The sequence below is a fragment of the Monodon monoceros genome, unplaced genomic scaffold, assembly GCF_005190385.1.
Source record: "Monodon monoceros isolate NGI ecotype Baffin Bay Population unplaced genomic scaffold, NGI_Narwhal_1 Super_Scaffold_10, whole genome shotgun sequence".
Lineage (NCBI taxonomy): Eukaryota > Metazoa > Chordata > Mammalia > Artiodactyla > Monodontidae > Monodon > Monodon monoceros.
In genome coordinates this window covers 27624605-27649642 of record NW_021703766.1, presented here as the reverse complement: position 1 = coordinate 27649642, position 25038 = coordinate 27624605, and the positions used below count along the sequence as shown (strand labels likewise).

Here is a 25038-nt window from a genome sequence, read left to right as displayed (position 1 = left end):
CAAGCAGAGAGGCTAATCGAATCTATTAGAGGCAGAGCCAGAACTCAGCTCCAGGTCTGGCCGACTCCACAGAGCCCACACTTGTTCCACTGCACTGAATGTCTTCCCGTGACTATGAGGGAGTCTTCTGCTCAACCTGCCGCTGAATTTGTCCTTCCCCTCCAATGAAACTGGGCAGTCAGACATCTCGACCTACTCTCCCAGGTCAGCAATTCTTACCAGTGGTCTGCTATACCTGGCTGGTGTGCCAGGCAAGTTCCTAGCTCCAGGTGCCTGGTAAGCTCAGGAGTCGGTGTTTATCTGGTGGGAGCAAGCGAGGGACATCTGTATCCTAGGCTTCCAATCCTCTTCTGATTCCATGGCCACCAAAAGCCAGCTGAAATATCCTCGAGGGACACCTTCACTTCTCCTGAGAGGGCTGCAGGACTGCAGGGAGCCGTGATTTCCTCAGGGACCTTTGGGAAATCACACCACAGAAGCCCAGAGGCCAGCTCGGCGCTATGGGTAGAAACCCAGGACCAGCGCATCTGCCTCCTCTGGTTCACACCCAGCCCTTGCTCAGGATAGCTGCAAGACTGCATGATGGTTGAAATAATGCCACATGACTGCTTCCTTTACCCTCCCGTTTCGTAGCTGAAGTGTCTAGCTGGATGTCAGATCCAGGGAAGTTTGTATCCAACTCAGCCTGGGAGAATCTGTCAAGTTCTGATCGACCAGAGGCCTCTATAGTGGAACAGCCTTCTCCTCCCAGCCCCACATCCCCTCCTTAGCCCCTCAGGGGATGGGTGTATTGGGGCGACACCTGATGCAGACCTCTCCCTTACACCCCCCCCATGGGAATAATTTACCAGATTGGTGAAGCTATGGAGACTGACATCTACTGGGCCGGGTTAAGGTAGACTCCCTGCCTTGCATCAGGGCCCATCATAAATGCTCCAACTCCTATGGACCACGTACCTCAGTGTGGTGCCGGCAGCCCCCACTTCACAGCTGCACGAGGGAGCAGACCCAGCCATCTTTCTTCCCCCTTCTCTGCCTGAGGTTGGGTGGATCAGTCAAACAAGCCTTCTACTCCCAGCTGGTTTGAGTTCACCAGGGAAAGGAATGTCCTGAACTCCTGACCAGGCAAATCACCACTTAAAAAACAAACCAAGATAAGTTAAGTCCTGGGGATGTAATGTGCAGCATGGTGACTATAGTTAATAATAGCAGATTGTATATTTGAAAGTTGCTGAGAGAGTAGATCTCAAAAATTTTCATCATAAGAAAAATATGTTTTGGTAACTATGTGTGGTGATGGATCATTTCACAATATATACAATTATTTAATAATTACATTGTACACCTGAAACTAACGTTATATGTCAACTGTATTTCAATAAAAACAAACCAAGCCTTGGTGCTGCTATTTGGTTCTTGCACATGGACAGTAGGATGAAAAGTGAACTTGGAAATCTGACTAAAAGGCTCCTTTACCCTTGAAACACCTCCACTGAGGCGTGGGCACTGGCATTTGTTTTAAAGTTTCATTGAAACCACAGAAAACCCAACTTAGAAATAAAGGCTCAAATTAAAATTCTGGTTCTGATACTTACCTGTGTGACGTTGGGCAAGTCAGTGAATCACTGTGAATTTCGGTTTCCTCTATAAAATGTAGAGAAGGGCTGTTTCACAGAACTTTTTTTTCAGGATGAAAGACACTAGTCTGCAAACATCTCAAACAGTGCCTGGCTCGTCCATAGTGGGCCCTCAGTAAATGCTCACCAATAAACAAACCGACATAAGGGATAATGATGTGCATGACCATGTCTAAAACAGTGAGGTAGATGCCCAGCCGATGGCTAAAGCTCTCAGTGGAGGTTGTCTCTGCGTTGTGCTGCCCATGGCTCTGTGAAACTCTGATGCTGGGCCACCTTCTGCCTATTAGTGCTATGACGCTCCCTCTTTCCCTAAACCATTGCTCCAGCAGGTAAGGGAGCAAAATACCAGCCCTTGCCAGCATCACTAAGGCATAAATGGGCGACTGGCTTCTTGTGTTCAACACTATGAAAGTGTTGCCAAGATCTAGCCTCCCACCAAGCAGAACTTGCATTCCATACTGTTACGTGTAAGTGGGCTGGGCACGCCAAGAAATCAAGAAAGATCCAAGTCCAAGTGATGGTGCACTGCCGCTGAGCTCTCTCTCCTTTTTGTTTTTCTGGAGGGGCTTAAGACGACAGCTGAGCTACATACCCACGGTTAGGACACCCGAGCCAAGGAACTGGGTGTGCCTGAGCAATTAACATTTAGCTAAGAGGGAAGCACACAGCAGAAGCTGGTGGTTGGAGCTCTGATGACCAGATCCGACCCGTCATCATGTCAGTGTTCTACCTGCAACTGAGAAATGCCAGTAGGATGGATAAACCTGCCATAAACACCACAGAAGCTCTAGACGATCTACCCAGAAATGGGGGAGGCCGAGGGTAACAGTACTAATGAGGATGGCTACCATTTTCTGAGCACCAGATACCACATCAAGTAGCTCTTATAGATCCTCTTTCACCCTCACTAGGAAGTTGGTGTCCTGATTCCTATCTACTGAGGAGGAAACAGGCCTGGAGAAGTTAAGGACTTTGCCCAAGTGATCCAGCTAGTAAATGTCTGGCTCCAAGCTCATAGCCACTGTGGTGTAGCCACAGAAGGGGGAACCAAGTTGAGATTCCTGAGAAGTAGCCAGAAGGGAAGAACCCACGAGACAGAAAGAAATGAGAACCCAAGAGACTAGCCTAAACCACTCCTAGTTAGGGACTTTCAGTCTAGAATGCTCCTGAAAAAGTCTAGAATGCCTTCCCAACTCTGTGTTTGAGAAGCCAGCTTTCTCTCCTCCTGGGTCTGGGCCCAGGGAAGGCAGAAATAAACAGGTCACCAGCCAGCTCTGTGGGTCCAGTCACATTGCCCTCCCTGCTTTTTATAGATGGAAAAACAGATGCTGTGGATTTCATGCTCCCTTCCTCCCCATCCAGGTGGGTGACAGGGCCAAAGGTAGATGCTAGCAGGAAGTGCTTAAGAGAGAGGCCGTGGTATGACACAAGCTAGATAATCCAGATAGAGCTGGCAATAGGATTCCTCAGAGACAAGCTTTCTCCCTCACATGGTTCAAAGTTGTAAGAAGACTACCACTCAGGACAACGCAAGCAGGTTTTAAGAAACCACCCCAAACCTTGTTTTTATCCCTTATTACCTAGTTATAAAATCCCAATTATCTATTAAGGCAGGAAAGCTGCATCTTGTGATTTAAAGCAGTGTTTCCTTCCATTCCAGGTTTTCCTATTCTTCTTTGGGTTTGAAACACACAGTCTACACTAGATGTTTTCCAAGGTGACTTCTTCTACTGGGAGACCAGACTTCCTCCACTGGGACACCTGCTTTGCTGTTCATGGTTTCTACAGAACCTGTGCCTCAGCTCTAGGGCTCTCTGCTAACAGGTACGGCGAAAGATGAAATGATCACTGGTGATTCTCAACTTTTTCTGAGATACTGAGAGCAGAAATCTCAGTCTGATGAGTCTCAACCTCCTTGACACAATCTAGCTGTTACAGTAGATGGGGACGAAGGTGGGAGCACAAGATCCAGTACAAGAAAAGCAAGATCTTATTCTCTGACAGGTTTATTAGCTTTCAAATTAATATAGGTTTTTAATCCCTGCAACCCTTTGTCAGCTTCTCCCAACATCAACAGAGGCAATGAGGTATAGTAATGGCCTCTTAAAAGTCAAACCAGCGACTTCCCTGGTGGCCCAGTTGTTAAGACTCTGTGCTCCCACTGCAGGGGGCATGAGTTCGATCCCTGGGGTCGGGGAACTAAGATCCCGCATGCTGTATGGTGCGGCCAAAAGAAACCCAAAAGTCAAACCACATAAAGATGGTGACTTTGGTTCCTCGGTCTGCCTCCTGAAATGATCTGACGTTGCTCTGGGTACGGGCTGTAATAGCAACAGCACAATTGCAGAACAACAAAGCAGAGGAGCAGAAGGTGCCTACACAGTGTTACCTCAACGTCTTGTTTGTAAGGATGGAGCTGATGTGCCTGTACTGACAGTCAGGAACAATTAGCACAGAGTAGCTCTGAAAAGGAAAAAGAATTCACAAGCCATCGGTTATGGGTGAAGGGAAGTCACCATCTGCCAGCGGGCACCAGAGTGTCACTGCTGTGGGAGGGAAAAGGAGTGGGTTTGGAGGAGATCCAGGGGCCTCTGTGCCCACATTAAAACTGAGTAGCTTCTCTGCCTGCCAGCATCACAGTGTCAACACATTCTGTGTGTGTGTGTCTCTCCGTCTCACACCCAAGGAAGTAGAAACAACTGACGTAGGAACCCAGCGGAAGAAAGAACCGTACAGGCTCACTCTTCTGAAGCAGGGGAGCCTACAGCTTTATGTTGTTGTTGTTAAAAGCTCATGGCCTACCTCTGTCCTCAGAGCCTCCATACCTTGTCTCCCCCTGCCCTTCCCTGCCTCCCTTTAGGGGATGGAGGTGGAGCAGCATGTCTGGGTCTTGGCTGCTCTGTATGGGAAGGGAAGAGCAGGAAGGGCAGCAGGTCAAAGCAGAGGAAAGGACAAGCATAGCACCTTTAGTCTAGAAACAGCTTCCATAGTTAGAGGCCACAACTAGAAATGTAGCCAACAGAGAGGGGCCTCAACAGGTTAGAGCCAGAATATGCAGGTGGGTCCCCCTGGCTTGCCATATTAGAATTCCAGGAGCTGCCAGAAATAAGTCACCTCATCCACATACCTACCAGCACTTCTGATCTCTGGCTACAACAAAATAAGGCCTATGTTTGTTTCTCTAAGGTTTAGAGTCTTAAATGGGATTAGGTGGAGGGAGATGGAATAGCCAAGGGTAAGGGAAAACTTCACAATGAACCATGAGTGTTAAGTGACACCCCCTGCGGATGTAGTTTAGAACCTTTACTTAGTCACACAACATCAAGAATAGGTTAGTTCCAGGGCAGTGCGCCATTCCATCACCTGGGACCTTCTCTCCGCCCTGCACACTCCACAACACAGTATAGTCAAACGGCGCCTTCGTCTAGAATAGAATGTTTTAAATGATACCTGTTCAGTAACTGTCCTTGCTTCTTTGTGGCGTTGGGAAAGGAAAAAAAAAGAAACAAAAAACAAGAAAGCAACAGAACCCAAACCCTTTGCAAGCCGCTTGGTACCTATTTTCCCAGGGCATTCTTAGTGGAATTTCTGCTGGGCCCTGACCTCTGCCCTACTACAACAGTGAGGACAGAGGCTGTGGGACAGGTTTGGGCATCCATACTGGAGTAGAAAGAGAAAACAAACACAAGTCGGGCCACAAGTGGATTCTGGCACATTTTTAGATGAGGTTAAAAATGTCACGGTGTGCACAGGGAGCAGGCAAAGGACTTTTCTGTGGGAGGTAATGCCTGTAGGCAGAATAAACTGTCCAGTCTATTCTTGGGGAGGAGCTCCCTGCGGTAAGAACAGAGGAACTAGGGGGCCTCGAGGAAGGTGTTGGTTCGGAAGATGGAGGAGACGATCTTGCCGGTGGCGTTGATAGTGCCTTCGCTGTCTGAGCTGGACTCAGAGTCGCTGCTCCCAGAGTAGGCACCCAAACCTGGGAGGATGCCGATACAGACGGCAGCGGAGGGGCAGTGGATGGAGGGACCACTCAGAGATGTGCTTCCAAGAGACACGCAGGAAGGGGCTTCTGCAAAAAAGGAGGCAGGACTGTTACTTCATCACCCTTTTCCAAAGGTGATGGTGTGCTTTCCATGTGTAGAGGGCTTTATGTTGGAAGCCTCAAAACAACCCTATGTAGTCGACACTATTGCCATCCTCATTTTTTTTTTTTTTTTTGGCGGTACGCGGGCCTCTCACTGCCGTGGCCTCTCCCGTTGCGGAGCACAGGCTCCGGAAGCGCAGGCTCAGCGGCCATGGCTCACGGGCCCAGCCGCTCCGCGGCACGTGGGATCTTCCCAGACCGGGGCACGAACCCGTGTCCCCTGCATGGGCAGGCGGACTCTCAACCACTGTACCATCAGGGAAGCCCTGCCATCCTCATCTTAATGTTCCTCGTTTACAACTGAGAAAACTGAAGCCACAGCAGAGAACATTTTAAGACCATGCAGAATATCACCAAGTAGCTGGGGCTCTTTTTGCCCCAGGAAACCCAGAGTCACAGCAGCACCTCCATGCAGAAAGCCTCAACCTAGAAAACACAGGACTTGAAGGTTAGAGGAAAAGTTAAGAACTCTCCTCCACCCCTTCTTCTTCCCTGTTTCCAGCCTCATTTAATCACTACAACAACCTGGTATATAGATATCCCCCACTTTGCTGATGAGGGAGGTCCAAAACCCAGCTAAGGTTAAAGGCCACTTAGAGTAGAAAACATTAAACTAAATTTGAATCAAAAGATAATGTACTAAAACGATCCCAGAGCTCACCTCAGAGTAAGGGTTGGAGTTCAAACACTGTATCAGGCTGACAAGCATATTACCTTCTAGGGTTTTGCCTTAACAAACCCCTAACACTTCATGTAATTGTGAAAAGGATACATGGTTCCAAGTATATGAAATCAGGAGTAAGCAAAAAATATCACTGAGAAGCAAAGAGAGATCTCCAACAGCCAGTATACATAGTTCATTTGCTTATACAGGAAGTACTAATAAGGGAAGGAAGCTGCTAAAGATAAGTAATGTGAAAACATGGAGATGTAGGAAAGTGAGAGCTCACAATGATTGCAGAGGCTACAAGAGGTAACAAGGCTACAAGAAAACAGGCAAATATTTACAATAAGTATCACAAAAGCTAATTTCTTTACGATATAAAGAGTTCTTCCAAAACCAATAACAAACCAACAACTGAACAGAAAAGTAGACAGAAGACACGAATAGTTCACAGAAAAAGAAACAAATGACTTTTAAACATAGAAGAATAAACAATATAAGGAGGAATAGGCATCTATATATGTTGCTGAGGGAACGTAGGATAATTCGGCTAAGTCCTTCACACTTAAATGATGTTCATGCAGCACTGTTGACAGTAGAAACCAAAAGGTTCATTAATAGAGGACCAGTGTAATGGACTAGTATTCAGCCATTAAGAAGAATAAAGCATCTCTGTGTGTAATGGTATTGAATGATCTCTAAGATGCCATGTGTTAAATGAAAAAGGCAAGGGTGAGTACAAGTTATAATCTGGGGGGGGGACATTAAATATGCATGATAATGTATGAAAAAATACATTAAAAACTGGCAACAGTGGCTGCTCTGGGGAGAGCAACTGAGTGGCTAAGGACCAGGGAAAACTTAACTTTTTATTCCACACTCTTGTGTCCCTTTTCAATTTACTATTAGGTACATATAACTACCTATTTAGACAACTGTTAAGAAAGCCAAATGCCACAATTCAAAGAGTATCCTAGGACATTTAATTCAGAAGGACCAGCCCCTCTTACCTCTGTAATCCCTGTATTATAGCCAGGAAGGCTGTAGAAGACTGACAGTCCTAATGGCTATCTTCTCCTTATCCATATTCTCCTCAGACTATAAGTCTCTGGAGGACAAGGGCTCCTTCTTCTCTATCCCATCCCCTGGGCATAGAGCAGACGGCCTGGCACAGAGCAGGCCAACATTCACAATGTGTGAGAATGCAGGAAAATGCATAACAGAGTTTCACTGCAAATGGCTAAATTTTGGGGGTGGGAGTGGGGGTGGGGGAAATGTGAAAATTTGGGACATAACATCAAATTTAAAACCATTCATTTACCTGAACATTCATTGTATTACTATTTTCACACATACAAGGATACTTTCAGTATTCTGTGAGAAAAATTGGGTTGTTTAAAAAAAAAACCAAAAACCCCTGATATCATAAGGGTATGAATCAGTTACTTGGAAAAGTAATTTATGTGAAGTTACTCAGTGAAATGTGTCCTTTTATTAAGTATTTCAAGGGTGAATTGAATTTTAGGGTCTATCTTAGAAAAGAAAGATCAAGTTCTGAGTACCTCTGGAGGACTAGAGCCGGCCTAAGGGGAGGATGGAAGCCAGCCACAGAAATGTAACCCAAGGAATCTGGACGACAGGAGCATTAGCAGAGTTTAAGCAAAAGGACCAAATCTCCCAATTATCTAGGAAGTTTCAAGAAAGAAAAGAGATTGCAACTCAAACAAATTTCATTCCAAAAGCAGTTAACTGGGACTTCCCTGGCAGTCCAGTGGTTAAGACTTTGCCTTCCAGTGTAGGAGGCAAATTTGGCAATATTTTTCTAAGTTACAAATGTATATCTGACTCAATAATTCTCCTTCTAAGCATTTAACCTGACATATTACAAATGTGAACAATGATCCATGTACAGGGTTATTTAATGAAACATCATAATAGAGAAAGAATGGAAACAATCTAAATGTTCATCAATAAAAAACGAAATAAATATACTATGGTACAACCATACAATGGATTACTACACAGCCTTAAAAAGGAATGAAGAAGCTCTTTATGCACAGGTATGCTATGATTCCCAAGGTAAGTAAGCAATGAACAGAAGAGTATGTTAATTAAAATAATGATGATGGGCCTTCCACGGTGGCGCAGCGGTTGAGAGTCCGCCTACCGATGCAGGGGACACAGGTTCGTGCCCGGGTCCGGGAAGATCCCACATGCAGCGGAGCGGCTAGGCCCGTGAGCCATGGCCACTGAGCCTGTGTGTCTGGAGCCTGTGCTCCGCAACAGGAGAGGCCACAACAGTGAGAGGCCCATGTACCGCAAAAAAAAAAAAAAAAAAAAATGATGATGATAGGAAATGCAAAACAACATATTAAGTAAATCTTGCCAAAAAATCAACGTGAATTGACCAAGCTCTAGACCTAATTACCATTTTATAGGAAACACAGGATATAAAGGAATCCCATGGGGATGCAATTAGCAAAATCTAGAGTGCAGGAAACTCCACAGGGAAGAGGCCCAGTTCCTTCGCAAGTAAAATATAAATGAAACAAAAAATAAATTAAGAAAGAGGAAGAACCCATAGGTTAGATGAGACTGAAAAGGCAGATTAGCCTACTGTTAAGATGCCATAAAATGGCAATATTCCCAAACTGATCTACAGATTCAAGCAATCCCTATCAAAATCCCAGCTGCGTGAATTGACAAGTTCATCCCAAAATTCATATGGAAATGCAAGGGACCTCAAATAGCAAAACAATATTGAAAAAGAACAAACTTGGAGGACTGATACTTCCTGGTTTCAAAACTTACTACAAAGCTAGAATGATCAAAACTGTGTGGTAGGGAATTCCCTGGCAGTCCCGTGGTTAGGACTCCATGCTCTCACTGCCCAGGCCCTGGGTTCAATCTCTGGTCAGGGAACTAAGATCCCACAAGCCGTGCAGCATGGCCAAAAAATAAAACAAAAACAAACAAACAAAAACAAAACTGTGTGGTGATGGCATAAGGAAAGACATACAAATCAATGGAAGAGAAAAGTTAGTCCAGAAATAAACCCAAACATGCTGTTCAACTGATTTTCAACCAAGTGTCATGACAATTCAGTGGGAGATAAAACAGTCCTTTCAACAAATTATTGAGTCAAAAAATTAACACAAAATGGGTCAAAGATCAAAATGTAAGAGTTAAAACTATAAAACTCTTTGAAAAAAATGTAAGCGTAAATCTTCATGACCATGAATTAGGCAAACTGTTTCTTAGATATGACACTTAAAGTACAAGCAACCAAAGAAAAAATAAATTGATGTCATCAAAATGTAGAACTTTTGTGCTCCAAAGAACACTATCAAGAAAGTGAAAGTACAACCCACAGAGAGACAATATTTATAAATCATCTATCTGACAAGTGTCTAGCATCCAGAACATATAAAGAACACTTACAACTCAAAAATAAAAAGACAAATAACCCAATTTTAAAATAGGCTCAGGATATGAGTAGGTATTTCTCTAAAGAAGATAAAAAAATGGCCATTAAGTACACAATGCCAACGTCATTAGGGAAACTCCAATCAGAACCACAATAAAGTATCACTTCACACCCAATGGATGGATATAAGAAACACAGTAACAACTGTTGATAAGGATGTAAAGAAACTGAAACCCTCATATACTGCTGGTAGAATATAAAAATGGTGCAGCTACAGTGGAAAACAGTGTGGCTGTTCCTCAAAAAGTTAAACATAGATTTACTGTATGACCCAGCAATTCCACTCTTAGATATATACCCAAGAGAACTGAAAACAGTTTTTCACACAAAAACTTGGACTTGAATGTTCATAGCAGCATGGTTTGTAACAGCCCAAATGTGGAAACAACCCAAATGTTCATCAATTGACGAGTGGACAAAAAGGTAGCATACCATAAAATGGGATATTATTCAGCTGTAAAAAGCACTGATACATGCCACACAACATGAACTATGAAAACATTATGTTACGTGAAAAGAAGTCAGACACAAAAGGCCCTATATTGCATGATTTCATTTATAAAAAATGTCCAGAAAAGGCAAATCCATAGAGACAGAAGTTGACTGGTGGTTGCTAGTGGCTGTGGAGAGGGAAGAATGGGGAAGAATGGGGAATAACTGCTAATGGTCACGGAGCTTCTTTTTGCAGTGATGAAAATGTTCTGGAATTAGATAGTGGTGATAAATACACATTCTTCTGAACATATTAAAAACCACTGAACTGCATCCTTTAAAAGGGTGAATTTTATGGTATGTGGATTATATCTCAATCTTTTTTTTTAAGCCATATAAGCCAAATACAATGTCTAATCCTTCCTTGGATACTACTTTTTAAAAAAAACAATTGGATTGGAATAAAAATGGTGGAGTAGCAGGATGTAGAACTCAAGCTCTTCCTGCAAATATATCAAGAATACATCTACAAATGGAACAATTCTCATAGATCAACTACTGAACACTAGCAGAAGACCTCAAACACCTGAAAGGACAAAAAAGATCTCCATGTAACCAGGTAGGACAAAAGGAAAAAAAAAAGAGAGAGAGAGAAAGTAGGATGGGTCTGGCACCCCTGGGAGGGAGCTGAAGGAAAGTAGAGGTTCCCACACCCTGGGAAGTCCCCTCATGGGCGGGGAGATCAGCTGGGACAAAAAAGAAGCTTCAGAGGCTCAGAAGGAGAGCGCAACAACTAGGTAGTGGCAGGCAGGACAGAGAGAGACCTACACAGTCTGTGTCACCACTCTGCACACCCCAGCCTGAGAGGCATGTCCACTGGTATGGGCAGGGGATGGGTGCTGGAACACAGGGTTTAGAGGACAGACCTGGGGAGAAGACTGCTGTTGGCTGTGTGGAGACAGCCGGAAGGGGCTGAAGTGTGGGGTGTTGCAACCAGGAGTGTTGGTGGCAGAACCCTGGGCTGCCAGAGAAGCGGAAGCGAGATTGTTAAGTGGCATGCAAAAGGAAGGGGTGGGGCCAACATTGCAGCCTCTTTCCCCACCTGCCGTCTCCTGCTTCCTTGGGCTCCATGCGGGGCCCCACCCCAGGCCAGCTCATGCATTAAAGCTGCTCCGGCCCCCTCCCACCAGAGCAGGCTCGCAAGCTCCGGCCGCTGCCTCAGTGGTCTTGGGAACAGATGCCAGTGGGTTGCCCACATGCAGAGGTGGGGCTGAAATTACAGCTGAGCCCCAGGAGTCGTGCAACTTAGGAAGCAGAGCTGAAATCTCTCCCCACGGCCGTGCAAACCGCAGATTTACACCTACACTGCCGGCTTTGTGAATTCAGTGCCTGCGGAACATCTGAACGGACAGCTGGTGCTCCTGTGGCTGGGACAGGTCTGGCCTTAGCAGCTATGGGCTTTGAGGGCGCGTACACACAGGGGTCTGAGCTGCCTCCATAGCTCCCATAGCAGGTCAAGGCGTGCAACTACTGCAGTCCTGGGACACGACTTCAGTGGATCTGCACTGGTGGTCTTGTGAAAACAAAGTCTGAGAGGCACCAGGGCCAACTGCCGGCATACCCACAACTGAGGTGGGGCCTAGGGCAGTGCCAACAACAGTGTACTCTGTGAGCCCACACAACGGATGAAAGGTGACAAAACAGAGCACACTCACAGGTGAACGGCTCCAGCGGAGGAATACTCAGTGGCTCCTCTCCCAGTGGAAGCACTCCAATCCCGCCTACCTCACACCACAGATCAGAAACACAGCTCAGAAATGGAGCTGGGGGCTTCTACTCCAACAACTAGGGAGCAGGCCCTACCCTGGACAGGGCAGTGACAACCACAGAGCAAAGAGGAGGCCCGCTCAATAGTCAGTGCAGGCTCTAATTACCACAGCATCAGCCACACCTCCTAGCAAGGGGATAATGGCCTGCATACACTGAGAAAAGAGGTGGCAAGCATCCATACTAAAAGCAGCCCTCACACCAAAAAATATTAAACCCACAGAGGCTATACGGGGATGTTCCCACTTAAAAATTGCCCTCTAAGACCACAGTAGATAATTGTTTCTCCTAAACTCATAGAGCAAGAGAAATATAAGTAAAATGAAGAAGCAGGGGAACCACTCCCAATTAAAAGATCAAGAGAATTCCCACAAAAGAATAAACAATTAAACAGACATCTTCAGTCTAATACACACCAAGTTCAAAAAGGAGATAATGAAAATACTGAAGGAATTAAGAAAGGCTATCAATAGAAATGTAGATTACTGTAAAAAGGAACTAGAAACTATAAGGAGAAGCCAAGAAAAATCAGAGAATTCATTTGAAGAGATGAAAGCTGAAAGGCTATGAATAGTAGAATGAATAATGCAGAAGAACGAATAAGTGATCTAGAAGATAGAATAATGGAAATCACCTAATTAGAACAGCAGACAAAAACCCAAATGAAAAAAAAATGAAAGCAATATAAGAGACCTATGGGATAATATAAAGCATGCCAATCTATGCATAATAGGGATCCCATAAGAAGAAGAAACAGAAGAGGGTATTGAAAATGAAGAAATTACAGCTGAAAACTTCCCAAACCTGAAGAAGGAAACAGATATCCAGATACAGAAAGCATAGAGGATCCTGAACAAGGTAAACCCAAACAGACCTACACCAAGACGTATTATAATAAAAATGGCAAAAGTTAAAGAGATGATTCTAAAGGCAGCAAGAGAAAAACAAAGAATCACAAGGGAACACCCATAAGGGTACCAGCTGATTTCTCTACAGAAACATTGCAGGCCAGAAGGGAATGGCAAGATATATTCAAAGCCCTGAAAGGGAAAAATCTGCAACCTAGGATACTCTACCCAGAAAGATTATCATTTAGAACAGAGGGAGAGACAAAGAATTTCCCAGACAAGTAAAAACTAAAAGAATACAGCAATACTGACATTATCCTAAAGGAAATATTGAAAGGTCTTCTCTAAATAGAAAGTAGTAAGAATCTATAGGAAAGAGAAAATCACAATTGGAAAGTAAATCACATAAATAAGACAGTACACAGATTAAAAAAAAAACCAAAAAATTTCTGTGAAAGTGATGATAACCACAATGAACAGCAAAAGGATGAACATGAAGATGCAAAAGGGGACATTAAAATCATAATATGTGGGGGAGGAGAGTAAGAAAATGTAGATTTTTTTTTTTTCTAGAATGTGTTTGGGCCTATATGACTACTGGTCTAAAGCAAGTAGACATACGAAGGGGTTAACATGCTTGAAAAACAGGGCAACCACAAATCAAAAACATACAATAGATTCACAAAAACCAAAAGAACAGAAGCATAATACGAAAGAAAATCATCAAACCACAAAAGGAAAAACAAAAAGAGACAAAGAAGAATTATAAAATCAACAGGAAGACAAGGTTTAAAATGGCAATGAATACATATCTATCATTAATTATCTTAAATGTCAATGGACTAAATTCTCCAATCAAAAGACACAGTGATCATCCAAACTGAAAATAAATAAGGGAGCCTGAACCAAGACGGTGGAATAGAAGGACATGCGCTCACTCCCTCTTGTGAGAACACCAGAATCACAACTAACTGCTGGACAATCATCGACAAGAAGACACTGGAACTCACCAAAAAAGATACCCCACATCCAAAGACAAAGGAGAAGCCACAATGAGACGGGAGGAGGGGCGCAATCACAGTAAAATCAAATCCCATAACTGCTAGGTGGGTGACTCACAGACTGGAGAACATTTATACCACAGAAGTCCACTCACTGGAGTGAAGGTTCTGAGCCCCACGTCAGACTTCCCCACCTGGGGGGCCGGTAACGGGAGAAGGAATTCCTAGAGAATCAGACTTTGAAGGTCAGTGGGATTTGATTGCAGGACTTGGACAGGACTGGGGGAAACAGAGACTCCACTCTTGGAGGGCACACACAAAGTAGTGTGTGCATCGGGACCCAGGGGAAGGAGCAGTGAACCCAGGGGAAGGAGCAGTGAACCCAGGGGAGAATGAACCAGACCTACCTGCTAGTGTTGGAGGGTCTCCTGCAGAGGCGGGGGGTGGCTGTGGCTCACCACGGGGACAAGAACACTGGCAGCAGAAGTTCTGGGAAGTACTCCTTGGCGTGAGCCCTCCCAGAGTCGGCCATTAGCCCCACCAAAGAGCCCAGGTAGGCTCCAGTGTTGGGTTGCCTCAGGCCAAACAACCAACAGGGAGGGAACCCAGCCCCACCCATCAGCAGACAAGCAGATTAAAGTTTTACTGAGGTCTGTCCACCAGAGCAACACCCAGCTCTACCCACCACCAGTCCCTCCCATCAGGAAGCTTGTACAAGACTAAGTCTTAGATAGCCTCATCCAACAGAGGGCAGACAGCAGAAGCAAAAAGAACTACAATCCTGCAGCCTGTGGAACAAAAACCACATTCACAGAAAGATAGACAAGATGAAAAGGCAGAGGGCTATGTACCAGATGAAGGAACAAGATAAAACCCCAGAAAAACAACTAAATGAAGTGGAGATAGGCAACCTTCCAGAAAAAGAATTCAGAATAATGATAGTGAAGATGATCCAGGACCTCGGAAAAACAATGGAGGCAAAGATCAAGAAGATGCAAGAAATGTTTAACAAACACCTAGAAGAATTAAAGAACAAACAAACAGAGATGAACAATACAATAACTGAAATGAAAACTACACTAGAAGGAATCAATAGCAGAATAACTGAGGCAGAAGAACGGATAAGTGACCTGGAAGACAGAATGGTGGAATTCACTGCTGCGGAACAGAATAAAGAAAAAAGAATGAAAAGAAATGAAGACAGCCAAGAGACCTCTGGGACAACATTAAACGTAACAACATTCGCATTACAGGGGTCCCAGAAGGAGAAGAGAGAGAGAAAGGACCTGAGAAAATATCTGAAGAGATTATAGTCGAAAACTTCCCTAACACAGGAAAGGAAATAGCCACCCAAGTCCAGGAAGTGCAGCGAGTCCCATACAGAATAAACCCAAGGACAAACATGCCGAGACATACAGTAATCAAACTGGCAAAAATTAAAGACAAAGAAAAATTATTGAAAACAGCTAGGGAAAAATGACAAATAACATACAAGGGAACTCCCATAATGTTAACAGGTGATTTCTCAACAGAAACTCTACAAGCCAGAAAGGAGTGGCATGATATACTTAAAGTGATGAAAGGGAAGAACCTACAACCAAGATTACTCTACCCGGCAAGGATCTCATTCAGATTTGATGGAGAAATCAAAAGCTTTATAGACAAGCAAAAGTTAAGAGAATTCAGCACCACCAAACCAGCTCTACAACAAATGTTAAAGGAACTTCTGTAAGTGGGAAACACAAGAGAAGAAAAGGACCTACAAAAACAAACCCAAGGGGCTCCCCTGGTGGCGCGGTGGTTGAGAGTCTGCCTGCCGATGCAGGGGACACGGGTTCGTGCCCCTGTCCGGGAGGATCCCATGTGCCACGGAGCGGCGGGGCCCGTGAGCCATGGCCGCTGGGCCTGCATGTCCGGAGCCTGTGCTCTGCAGCGGGAGAGGCCACAACAGTGAGAGGCCCGCGTACCACACACACACACACACACACACAAAAACCAAAACAATTAAGAAAATGGTCATAGGAACATACATATCAATAATTACCTTAAACGTGAAAGGATTAAATGCTCCCACCAAAAGACAGATTTGCTGAATGGATACAAAAAAAGGACCCATATATATGCTGTCTACAAGAGACCCACTTTAGACCTAGGGACACATACAGACTGAAAGTGAGGGGATGGAAAAAGATATTCCATGCAAATGGAAATCAAAAGAAAGCTGGAGTAGCAATACTCATCGGATAAAATAGACTTTAAAATAAAGAATGTTACAAGAGACGAGGAAGGACACTACATAATGATCAAGGGATCAATCCAAAAAGAAGATATAACAATTATAAATATATATGCACCCAACATAGGAGCACCTCAATATATAAGGCAACTGCTAACAGCTGTAAAAGAGGAAATCAACAGTAACACAGTAACAGTGGGGGACTTTAACACCTCACTTATACCAATGGACAGATCATTCAAAATGAAAATAAGGAAACAGAAGCTTTAAATGACACAATAGACCAGATAGGTTTAATTGATATTTACAGGACATTCCATCCAAAAACAGCAGATTACACTTTCTTCTCAAGTGCACACATTCTCCAGGATAGATCACATCTTGGGTCACAAATAAAGCCTCAGTAAATTTAAGAAAATTGAAATCGTATCAACCATCTTTTCTGACCACAACGCTATGAGATTAGAAATGAATTACAGGGAAAAAACCGTAAAAAACACAAACACATGGAGGCTAAACAATATGTTACTAAATAACCAAGAGATCACTGTAGAAATCAAAGAGGAAATCAAAAAATACCTAGAGACAAATGACAATGAAAACACGATGATCCAAAACCTATGGGATGGAGCAAAAGCATGGGTAGAATGGGTATCATCAGAAAATCTACAAACAACAAATGCTGGAGAGGGTGTGGAGAAAAGGGAACCCTCTTGCACTGTTGGTGGGAATGTAAACTGATACAGCCACTATGGAGAACAGTATGGAGGTTCCTTAAAAGACTAAAAATAGAATTACCATATGATCCAGCAATCCCACTACTGGGCATATACCCAGAGAAAACTATAATTCAAAAAGACACATGCACCCCAATGTTCATTGCAGCACTATTTACAATAGCCAGGTCATGGAAGCAACCTAAATGCCCATCAACAGACGAATGGATAAAGAAGATGTGGCACATATATACAATGGAATATTACTCAGCCATAAAAAGGAACGAAATTGGGTCATTTGTTGAGACGTGGATGGATCTGGAGACTGTCATACAGAGTGAAGTAAGTCAGAAAGAGAAAAACAAATATCGTATATTAACGTATGTATGTGGAACCTAGAAAAATGGTACAGATGAACCGGTTTGCAGGGCAGAAATTGAGACACAGAGGTAGAGAACAAACGTATGGACACCAAGGGGGGAAAGCCACAGGGGGGTCAGAATGGTGGTGTTGATGAATTGGGTGATTGGGACTGACATGTATACACTGATGTGTATAAAACTGATGACTAATAAGAACCTGCTGTATAAAAATATAAATTAAATTTAAAAAATTTTTTTAAAAAGGCACAGAGTGGCAGATTGGATAAAAAAACAAGAGCCTACAATATGCTGCTTACAAAGGACACACTTCAGGGCAAAGGACACACACAGATTAAAAGTGAGGGCATGGAAAAACATCTTTTATGCAAACAGAAATGACGAGATAGCGGGGGTCACAATACTCAGAGAAAATAGACTTTAAGACAAAGATAAAGAAGGACACTACATAATGATAAAAGGATCAATAAAAGGAGAGGATATTATACTTTTCAACATATATGTACCCAACATAGGAGCACCAAAATACATAAAACATATACTAACAGACATAAAGGGAGAAACTGACAGGAATACAACAATAGTAGGAGACTTTAACACCCCACTCATATCAATGGACAGATCTTCGAGACAAAAAAATCAATAAAACAACAGAGATCCTAAATGATAGAACAGTTAGACTTAAATGATATATTCAGGACATTACATCCAAAAAAAGCAGAATACACATTCTTTTCAAGTGCACATGGAACATTCTCTAGGGTTGACTTGGGCACAAAACAAGCCTAAACAAATTTAAGAGTACAGAAATTATTTCAAGCATCTTTTCTGACCACAATAGCATGAAACCAAAAATCAACCACTGAAAAAGAAAGAAAAACAAAACAAAACAAAAAAACAATTACGTGGAGACTAAACAACATGCTACTAAAAAAACCAATGGATCAACAATGAAAGCAAAGAAGAAATTTAACAATACCTTGAGGCAAATGACAATGAAAACACAACCATACAAAATCCATGGGATGCAGCAAAAGCAGTTCTCAGAAGGAAGTTCATAGCAATATAGGGGCCTTCTTTAAGAAACAAGAAAAATCTCAAATAAACACCATAGTCCACCACCTAAAAGAATTAGAAAAAAAAGAAGAACAAACAAAACCTAAAGTCAGCAGAAGGAAGGAGATAAGAAAGATCAGAGAGGAAATAAATAAAATAGAACTTAAAAAAACAACAGAAAAAATTCAATAAAACCAAGAGCTGGTTCTTTGAACGGGTAAACAAAATTGACAAACCTCTGGTCACGCTCGACAAGAAGAAAAGAGAGAAGACCCAAATAAACGAAATAAGAAATGAAAGCAGAGAAATCACAACAGATATCACAGAAGTGCAACAAACCATAAGAGAATACTGTGAACAATTATATGCCAACAAATTTGACAACCTTGAAGAAATGTTCAACTTTCCTACAAATATACAGGCCACCAAAACTGAATCAAGAAGAAACAGATAACTTGAGCAGACCAGTCACTAGAAATGAAATAAAATCTGTAATAAAGAAAAAATCCCTACAAACAAAAGTCCAGGACCAGATGGCTTCATTGGGAAATTCTACCAAACATACAAAGAAGAACTTATAGCAATCATTCTCAAACTCTTCCAAAAAACTGAAGAGGAAGGAACACTCCCAATGGGGTGACATTCTATGAAGCCACCGTCACCTGGATAACAAAACCAGACAAAGACACTACAAAAAAAGAAAATTACAGGCGAATATCTTTTTTTTGGAAATGTTCTGATTTTTTAAAAATTTTTATTTATTTATTTATTTGGGGCTGTGTTGGGTCTTCATTTCTGTGCGAGGGCTTTCTCTAGTTGTGGCAAGTGGGGGCCACTCTTCATCACAGTGCGCGGGCCTCTCACTATCGTGGCCTCTCCTGTTGCGGAGCACAGGCTCCAGACGTGCAGGCTGAGTAGCTGTGGCTCACGGGCTTAGTTGCTCTGCAGCATGTGGGATCCTTCCAGACCAGGGCTCGAACCCGTGTCCCCTGCATTAGCAGGCAGATTCTCAACCACTGCGCCACCAGGGAAGCCCCCAGGCGAATCTTTGATGAATACAGACACAAAAATTCTCAACAAAATATTAGCAAACCAAATCCAAAAACACATAAAAAAGGTCATACACCACGACCAAGTTGGATTCATCCCAAGGTCACAAGGATGGTTCAACATACTCAAATCAGTATGTGGGACTTCGCTGGTGGTGCAGTGGTTGAGAATCCGCCTGCCAATGCAGGGGACACAGGTTCGAGCCCTGGTCCGGGAAGATCCCACATGCTGCAGAGCAACTAAACCCACACGCCACAACTACTGAGCCTGTGCACCACAACTACTGAAGCCCGCATGCCTAGAGCCAACGAAGTTAGAACACACCCTCACACCATACACAAAAATAAACTCAAAATGGCTTAAAGAATTAAATATAAGACAAGACACCATAAAGCTCTTAGAAGAAAACACAGGCAAAACACTCTCTGACATAAATCGTACCAATGTTTTCTTAGGTCAGTCTCCCAAGGCAATAGAAATAAAAGCAAAAATTAAAAAATGGGACCTAATCAAACCTATAAGCTTTTGCACAGCAAAGGAAACCATAAATAAAACGAAAAGACAACCTATGGACTGGGAGAAAATATTTGCAAATGATGTGACGGACAAGGGCTTAATTACCAAAATATACAAACAGCTCACACAACCAAACAACAAAACAACCCAATCCAAAAATGGGCAGAAGACTTAAACAGACATTTCTCCAAAGAAGACATACAGACATGAAAAGATGCTCAACAGCACTAATTATTAGAGAAATACAAATCAAACCTACAATGAGGTACCACCTCACACTGGTCAGAGTAGCCATCATTAAAAAGTCTACAAATAACAGGGCTTCCCTGGTGGTGCAGTGGTTGAGAGTCTGCCTGCTGATGCAGGGGACACGAGTTCATGCCCCGGTCCGGGAAGATCTCACATGCCACGGAGCAGCTGGGCCTGTGAGCCATGGCCGCTGAGCCTACGCGTCCAGAGCCTGTGCTCCACAACGGGAGAGGCCACAGCAGGGAGGGGCCCGCGTACTGCAAAAAAAAAAAAAAAAAAAAAAAGTCTACAAATAACAAATGCTGGAGAGGGTGTGGAGAAGAGGGAACCTTCCTACACTGTTGGTGGGAATGTAAACTGGTACAGCCACTATGGGAAACAGTATGGTGGCGCATGTGTGTGCGCGCGCACACACACACACACGCACACACACGCACACGCACACACACACACACACACACACACACACACACACACGCACGCAATGGAATATTACTTGGCCATAAAAAAGATGAAATAAAGCCATTTGCAGCAACATGGGTGAACCCAGAGATTATCGTACTAAGTGAAGTAAGTCAGAAAGGGAAAGACAAACACCACATGATATTACTTATATGTGGAATCTAAGATATGGCACACATCAGCATAACTATGAAACAACAACAGACTCAGATATAGAGAACAGATTTGTGGTTGCCAAGGGTAAGGCGGGATGGGGGAGGGACGGATTGGGAGTTTGGGACTAGCAGAGGCAAACTATTAATATGTAGCATGGATAAACAACAAGGTCCTATTATATAGTACAGGGAACTATATTCAATATCCTGTGACCAACCATAATGGAAAAGAATATGAAAAATATATATGTATAACTGAGTCACTTTGCTGTACAGAAGAAATTAACACAATATTATAAATCAACTATACTTCAATACAATTTAAAAAAACAAGTGATCACAGTGTTGCATTTGAATCTGAAAAACAAAAATCAACTGTTAAGAAAAAAAATGTATGGGAAAACTGAGGAAGATGAATACTAATCTGATATTTGATAACATTTAGTAATTATTATAATTATTTCAGGTGTGATAATAGTAGTGCAATTATGTTAAAAAAACAAAGAATCCTTATTTTTTTAGGGATACATACAGAAGAATTATAGATGAAATAATTTGATGTCTGAGATTTGCCTCAAAATACTACAGTTGGGAGATTTAAATGAAATAGGATTGGACGGGGAATTCCCTGGCGGTCCAGTGGTTAGGACTCAGCACTTTCACTGCCGTGGCCTGGATTCAATCCCTGGTTGGGGAACTATGATCCCGCAAGCCGTGCAGCGCAGCCAAAAAATAATAATAATAATAAATAATAAATAAAACTTTCTTAAAAAAAAAAAGAAGATTGGACATGTGTTTAAAATTGTTGGGACTTCCCTGGTGGCGCAGTGGTTAAGAATCCATCTGCCAATGCAGGGGACAAGGGTTCGAGCCCTGGTTTGGGAAGATCCCACATGCCATGGAGCAACTAAGCCGGTGAACCACAACTACTGAGCCTGTGTGCCACAGTTACTGAAGCCTGTGTGCCTAGAGCCCATGCTCCACAGCAAGAGAAGCCACCGCGATGAGAAGCCCATGCACCGCAACGAAGAGTAGCCCCCGCTCACCGCAACTAGAGAAAGCCCGTGCGTAGCAACAAAGATCCAACACAGCCAAAAATAAATTAATTAATTAATTTTTAAAAAACTGTTGAAGGTACATGATGGGGTTCATTATACTTTCATCTCAATATTTGAATATGTTTTAAGTTATCTATAATAAAACACTTTAAAAAAAGAGAATATGTGTAATTGCTTATACATACATAGAATAGCTCTGGATATATACATATATACATTAAAAATATATAATACTATTTCCCACTGGGAAGGAGAATTGGATGGAAGAGGACATACAGGTAGAAGGGAGGCTCTTCGCTTAATACCTTTTTCAAAAGTAAATTCTAGAGTAAAAAGATATCAGCAACAGCTCACCATTATTGGAGTTCAGTGGATATACTTTTTTAAATAATCATTTTTTTGAAAGAAAAAAATATATTTTAAAATATCCATTTTTTTGTGTGACACAGAAATAAATGTAAGCCCTGTTTTATCGATGACCCTTTGAGTTCAGCTCAGAGTCTCAATTCCACAGGGAGTCAGGAGTAGAAGAACTGAAAACACTCTTGGATTTCTTATCCTTGATTCAGTCCTGAGTAACACTCACTTTCACTTATAACTTTGTGCCACTTAATACAGTAGCAGATTTGATCACATAAAAGGAACCACCAAAGAAAGTGTACTCCTGGAAACTGTATTTAGTAGCCTCTCGGTTCAATCCAATCCAACCAACAGCAGGAGCCAGGCATTCTACCTCTCACGGGTAGCCAGCCAGGTGAAATGAAGAAACTTGACATTTAAGGGAGACAGAGAAACACTCTTTGTGAGTAGAGGTGATATGACCAGGGCTTTGGCTTTGTAAGCGCTCCTGGGACAACACAATTGTCACTTATCAGTTCCACTGGTTTCTAACATATTGCTTTGCAGGGCAGCTGACATATTGCTAGGTTTAAATCCTGCACAGCCTAAAACGGTTTGGTAAGTTAAGTTTAGGTAGGTTTGCTTAGAGATGCACACATTCCTCCACAGATACAATGCATTCCAGCCTTTTACCATGGTTCACGTATATGATGAGTAAAGAACAAAATGAAAGCTGCCACCCACCTTGATTCTTGTCATCTGGGTCAGGGTCCGATTTCAGTCTTTTCACACTGTTGCCACTCTCTGAGCTGTAACAAAAAAATATGGTGATTTGAGCTAGGTCCAATCTTGGGGATCAAACTTTGGGAATCAGGAGCTCCAATAACTATTTATATGGGTCTTAGGCAGCCTCAAGGAGCTGAGATGATCTGAAATGAAAAGTCTTCATTTCAGGTTCTTAATCTCCTTCCAGCTATATTATTGTTATAAATATAATTTAAACCTCTGACCAATTCAAGGGGTGAAGCATTACAGCTTCAAGCATCACCAAAACATCAGATTCTTTGTTGTCATCATTCATCTTGGTTAGAACCACAGATGGACTTCAAGAATATCTGGACATATTTATATATGACAAAAATTTAGTTAAGTTATTAAAGATTGAAGGAAATATCTTTAGTGACAGGCTAGAGATTCTGAAAGTCACCCAAAATACCTTCACTAAAAGAATATCTAGAGAATGTACTTCTCTCGCCATGCAGCTAGAAGACACAATGCTCTCCAGCTCCACTGTTACCACTAATACTAAGTAATGTTTGTAAATTCTTACCTAATAAAAAATTTAGGACAGTCAAAAAAAAAGAAAAAAGAAAGCACTCCAAAGAGGAAGGAAATGGTCCCAGGAGGAAGGCCTTAATCCCAGAAGGAAGGGATGGTGAACAAAGAAACTTGTAAATACAAATCTAAACAAACAGTCTATATAAAAAAACAGCATCTAATTTGTGGTGTTAAACATGACCATGCTAAAGTCCTGGACAGCATGTAAGGAAGGAAGAACGTGACTGTAGCTAAAAGTTCTAAGGTCCATGGATAATTTTGCAGGGAAGTAAGATAGCTATTTACTTTAGGTTTTACTAAGTATTCTTAATAAATTGCAAGGTAAGCCACCAAACGAATAGAAATAGAATACAAAAATCCAAACAAGTAGAAAGAAAAGAAAATGAATAAAAGATTTTAAAATTGTAATCAATTTTTATAAAAAGAATACATGGAAAAAATTTTTAAGTAAAAAGACAAATAACATTAAGATAGTAGAAGCTGGGGAGTCCCCTGGTGACCTAATGGTTAGGATTCTAGGCTTTCACTGCCACGGCCCAGGTTCAATCCTTGGTTGGGGAACTGAGATCCCGCAAGCCATGTGGCATGGCCCAAAAATTAATTAATTAAAAAAAAAAGATAGCAGAAATTGTATAAAAAATCCTAATAAGTCCAAGCCTACCTATAAAGAGAGTTTAACAGACTAAATTTTAAATCAGCTATTCATGAGACACACCTAAAAATTTAGAAGCAAAACAAACAACTTAAGACCCAGAAAGACTGAAAGTAAAGGAATGGAAAAAGAGTTAACCACGGCAAACACTAACGCAAAGAAGACTGGGGTACCTATATTAATATTAAGGAAATAGACTTTAAAACCAAAAGTATTATAAGGGATAAAAGAAGTTAGTTTATAAGGAAACAAAATTTAATTCACTATGAAGAAAGAACAATCCTGAACATCTATGCTTCTAAAAGAGCTTAAAAATATACTATGTTCAACAGACTGAAAAAAAATCAAGAAATCATTACTATAGTAGGAGATTTCAAAAACTCCCCTCAAGTACTAATAGAACAAGCAGACAAATATGTAAAGAAACAGATGATTTGAACAATACAATCAATTAGTTTGTTTTGTTGTACCTACATAGAACCCAGAACAATTACAAAACACAGATTCTCCTCAACTTGGAACATTCACAAAAATTAATCTCAGGAATAGGTCACAAAGCTAGTCTAAAGCAATTTCAAAAGAATCAGCACATATAAACCATAATGCAATTAAGGGAGAAATTGATAACAAAAGATAAAGATTATATTTCATAGACTCTAAGACACCACTGATTATAAGGTATTAAAATGTGAGGGAGAAACAGGTTCATCTTAGAACCAGTGAAATATGGTTAAGTTACCTCAATATGTTTGGAAATTTAAAAAAATGTTTCTAATTCATGAGTC

At 42.1% G+C, this 25038-nt stretch overlaps 1 protein-coding gene across 6 annotated transcripts in view; it reads right to left on the bottom strand.

Moving 5' to 3' along the window:
• Nucleotides 1-4925: 4925 nt before the first annotated feature.
• The window catches only part of FAM192A (family with sequence similarity 192 member A), a 42046-nt gene continuing 21933 nt past the window's right edge, over nucleotides 4926-25038 (bottom strand). For 5 of the 6 annotated variants that reach the window (XM_029238440.1, XM_029238423.1, XM_029238432.1 and 2 more), the window contains 2 exons: nucleotides 23008-23072; nucleotides 5342-5712 (listed from right to left, as the gene is read on the bottom strand). In XM_029238440.1, the coding sequence (XP_029094273.1) occupies nucleotides 5495-5712; nucleotides 23008-23072 (283 nt within the window). In that variant the 3' untranslated portion in view covers nucleotides 5342-5494. Of the gene's footprint in view, nucleotides 5713-23007; nucleotides 23073-25038 lie in introns of all 6 variants that reach the window. The other variant, XM_029238413.1, reaches the window with a different exon arrangement.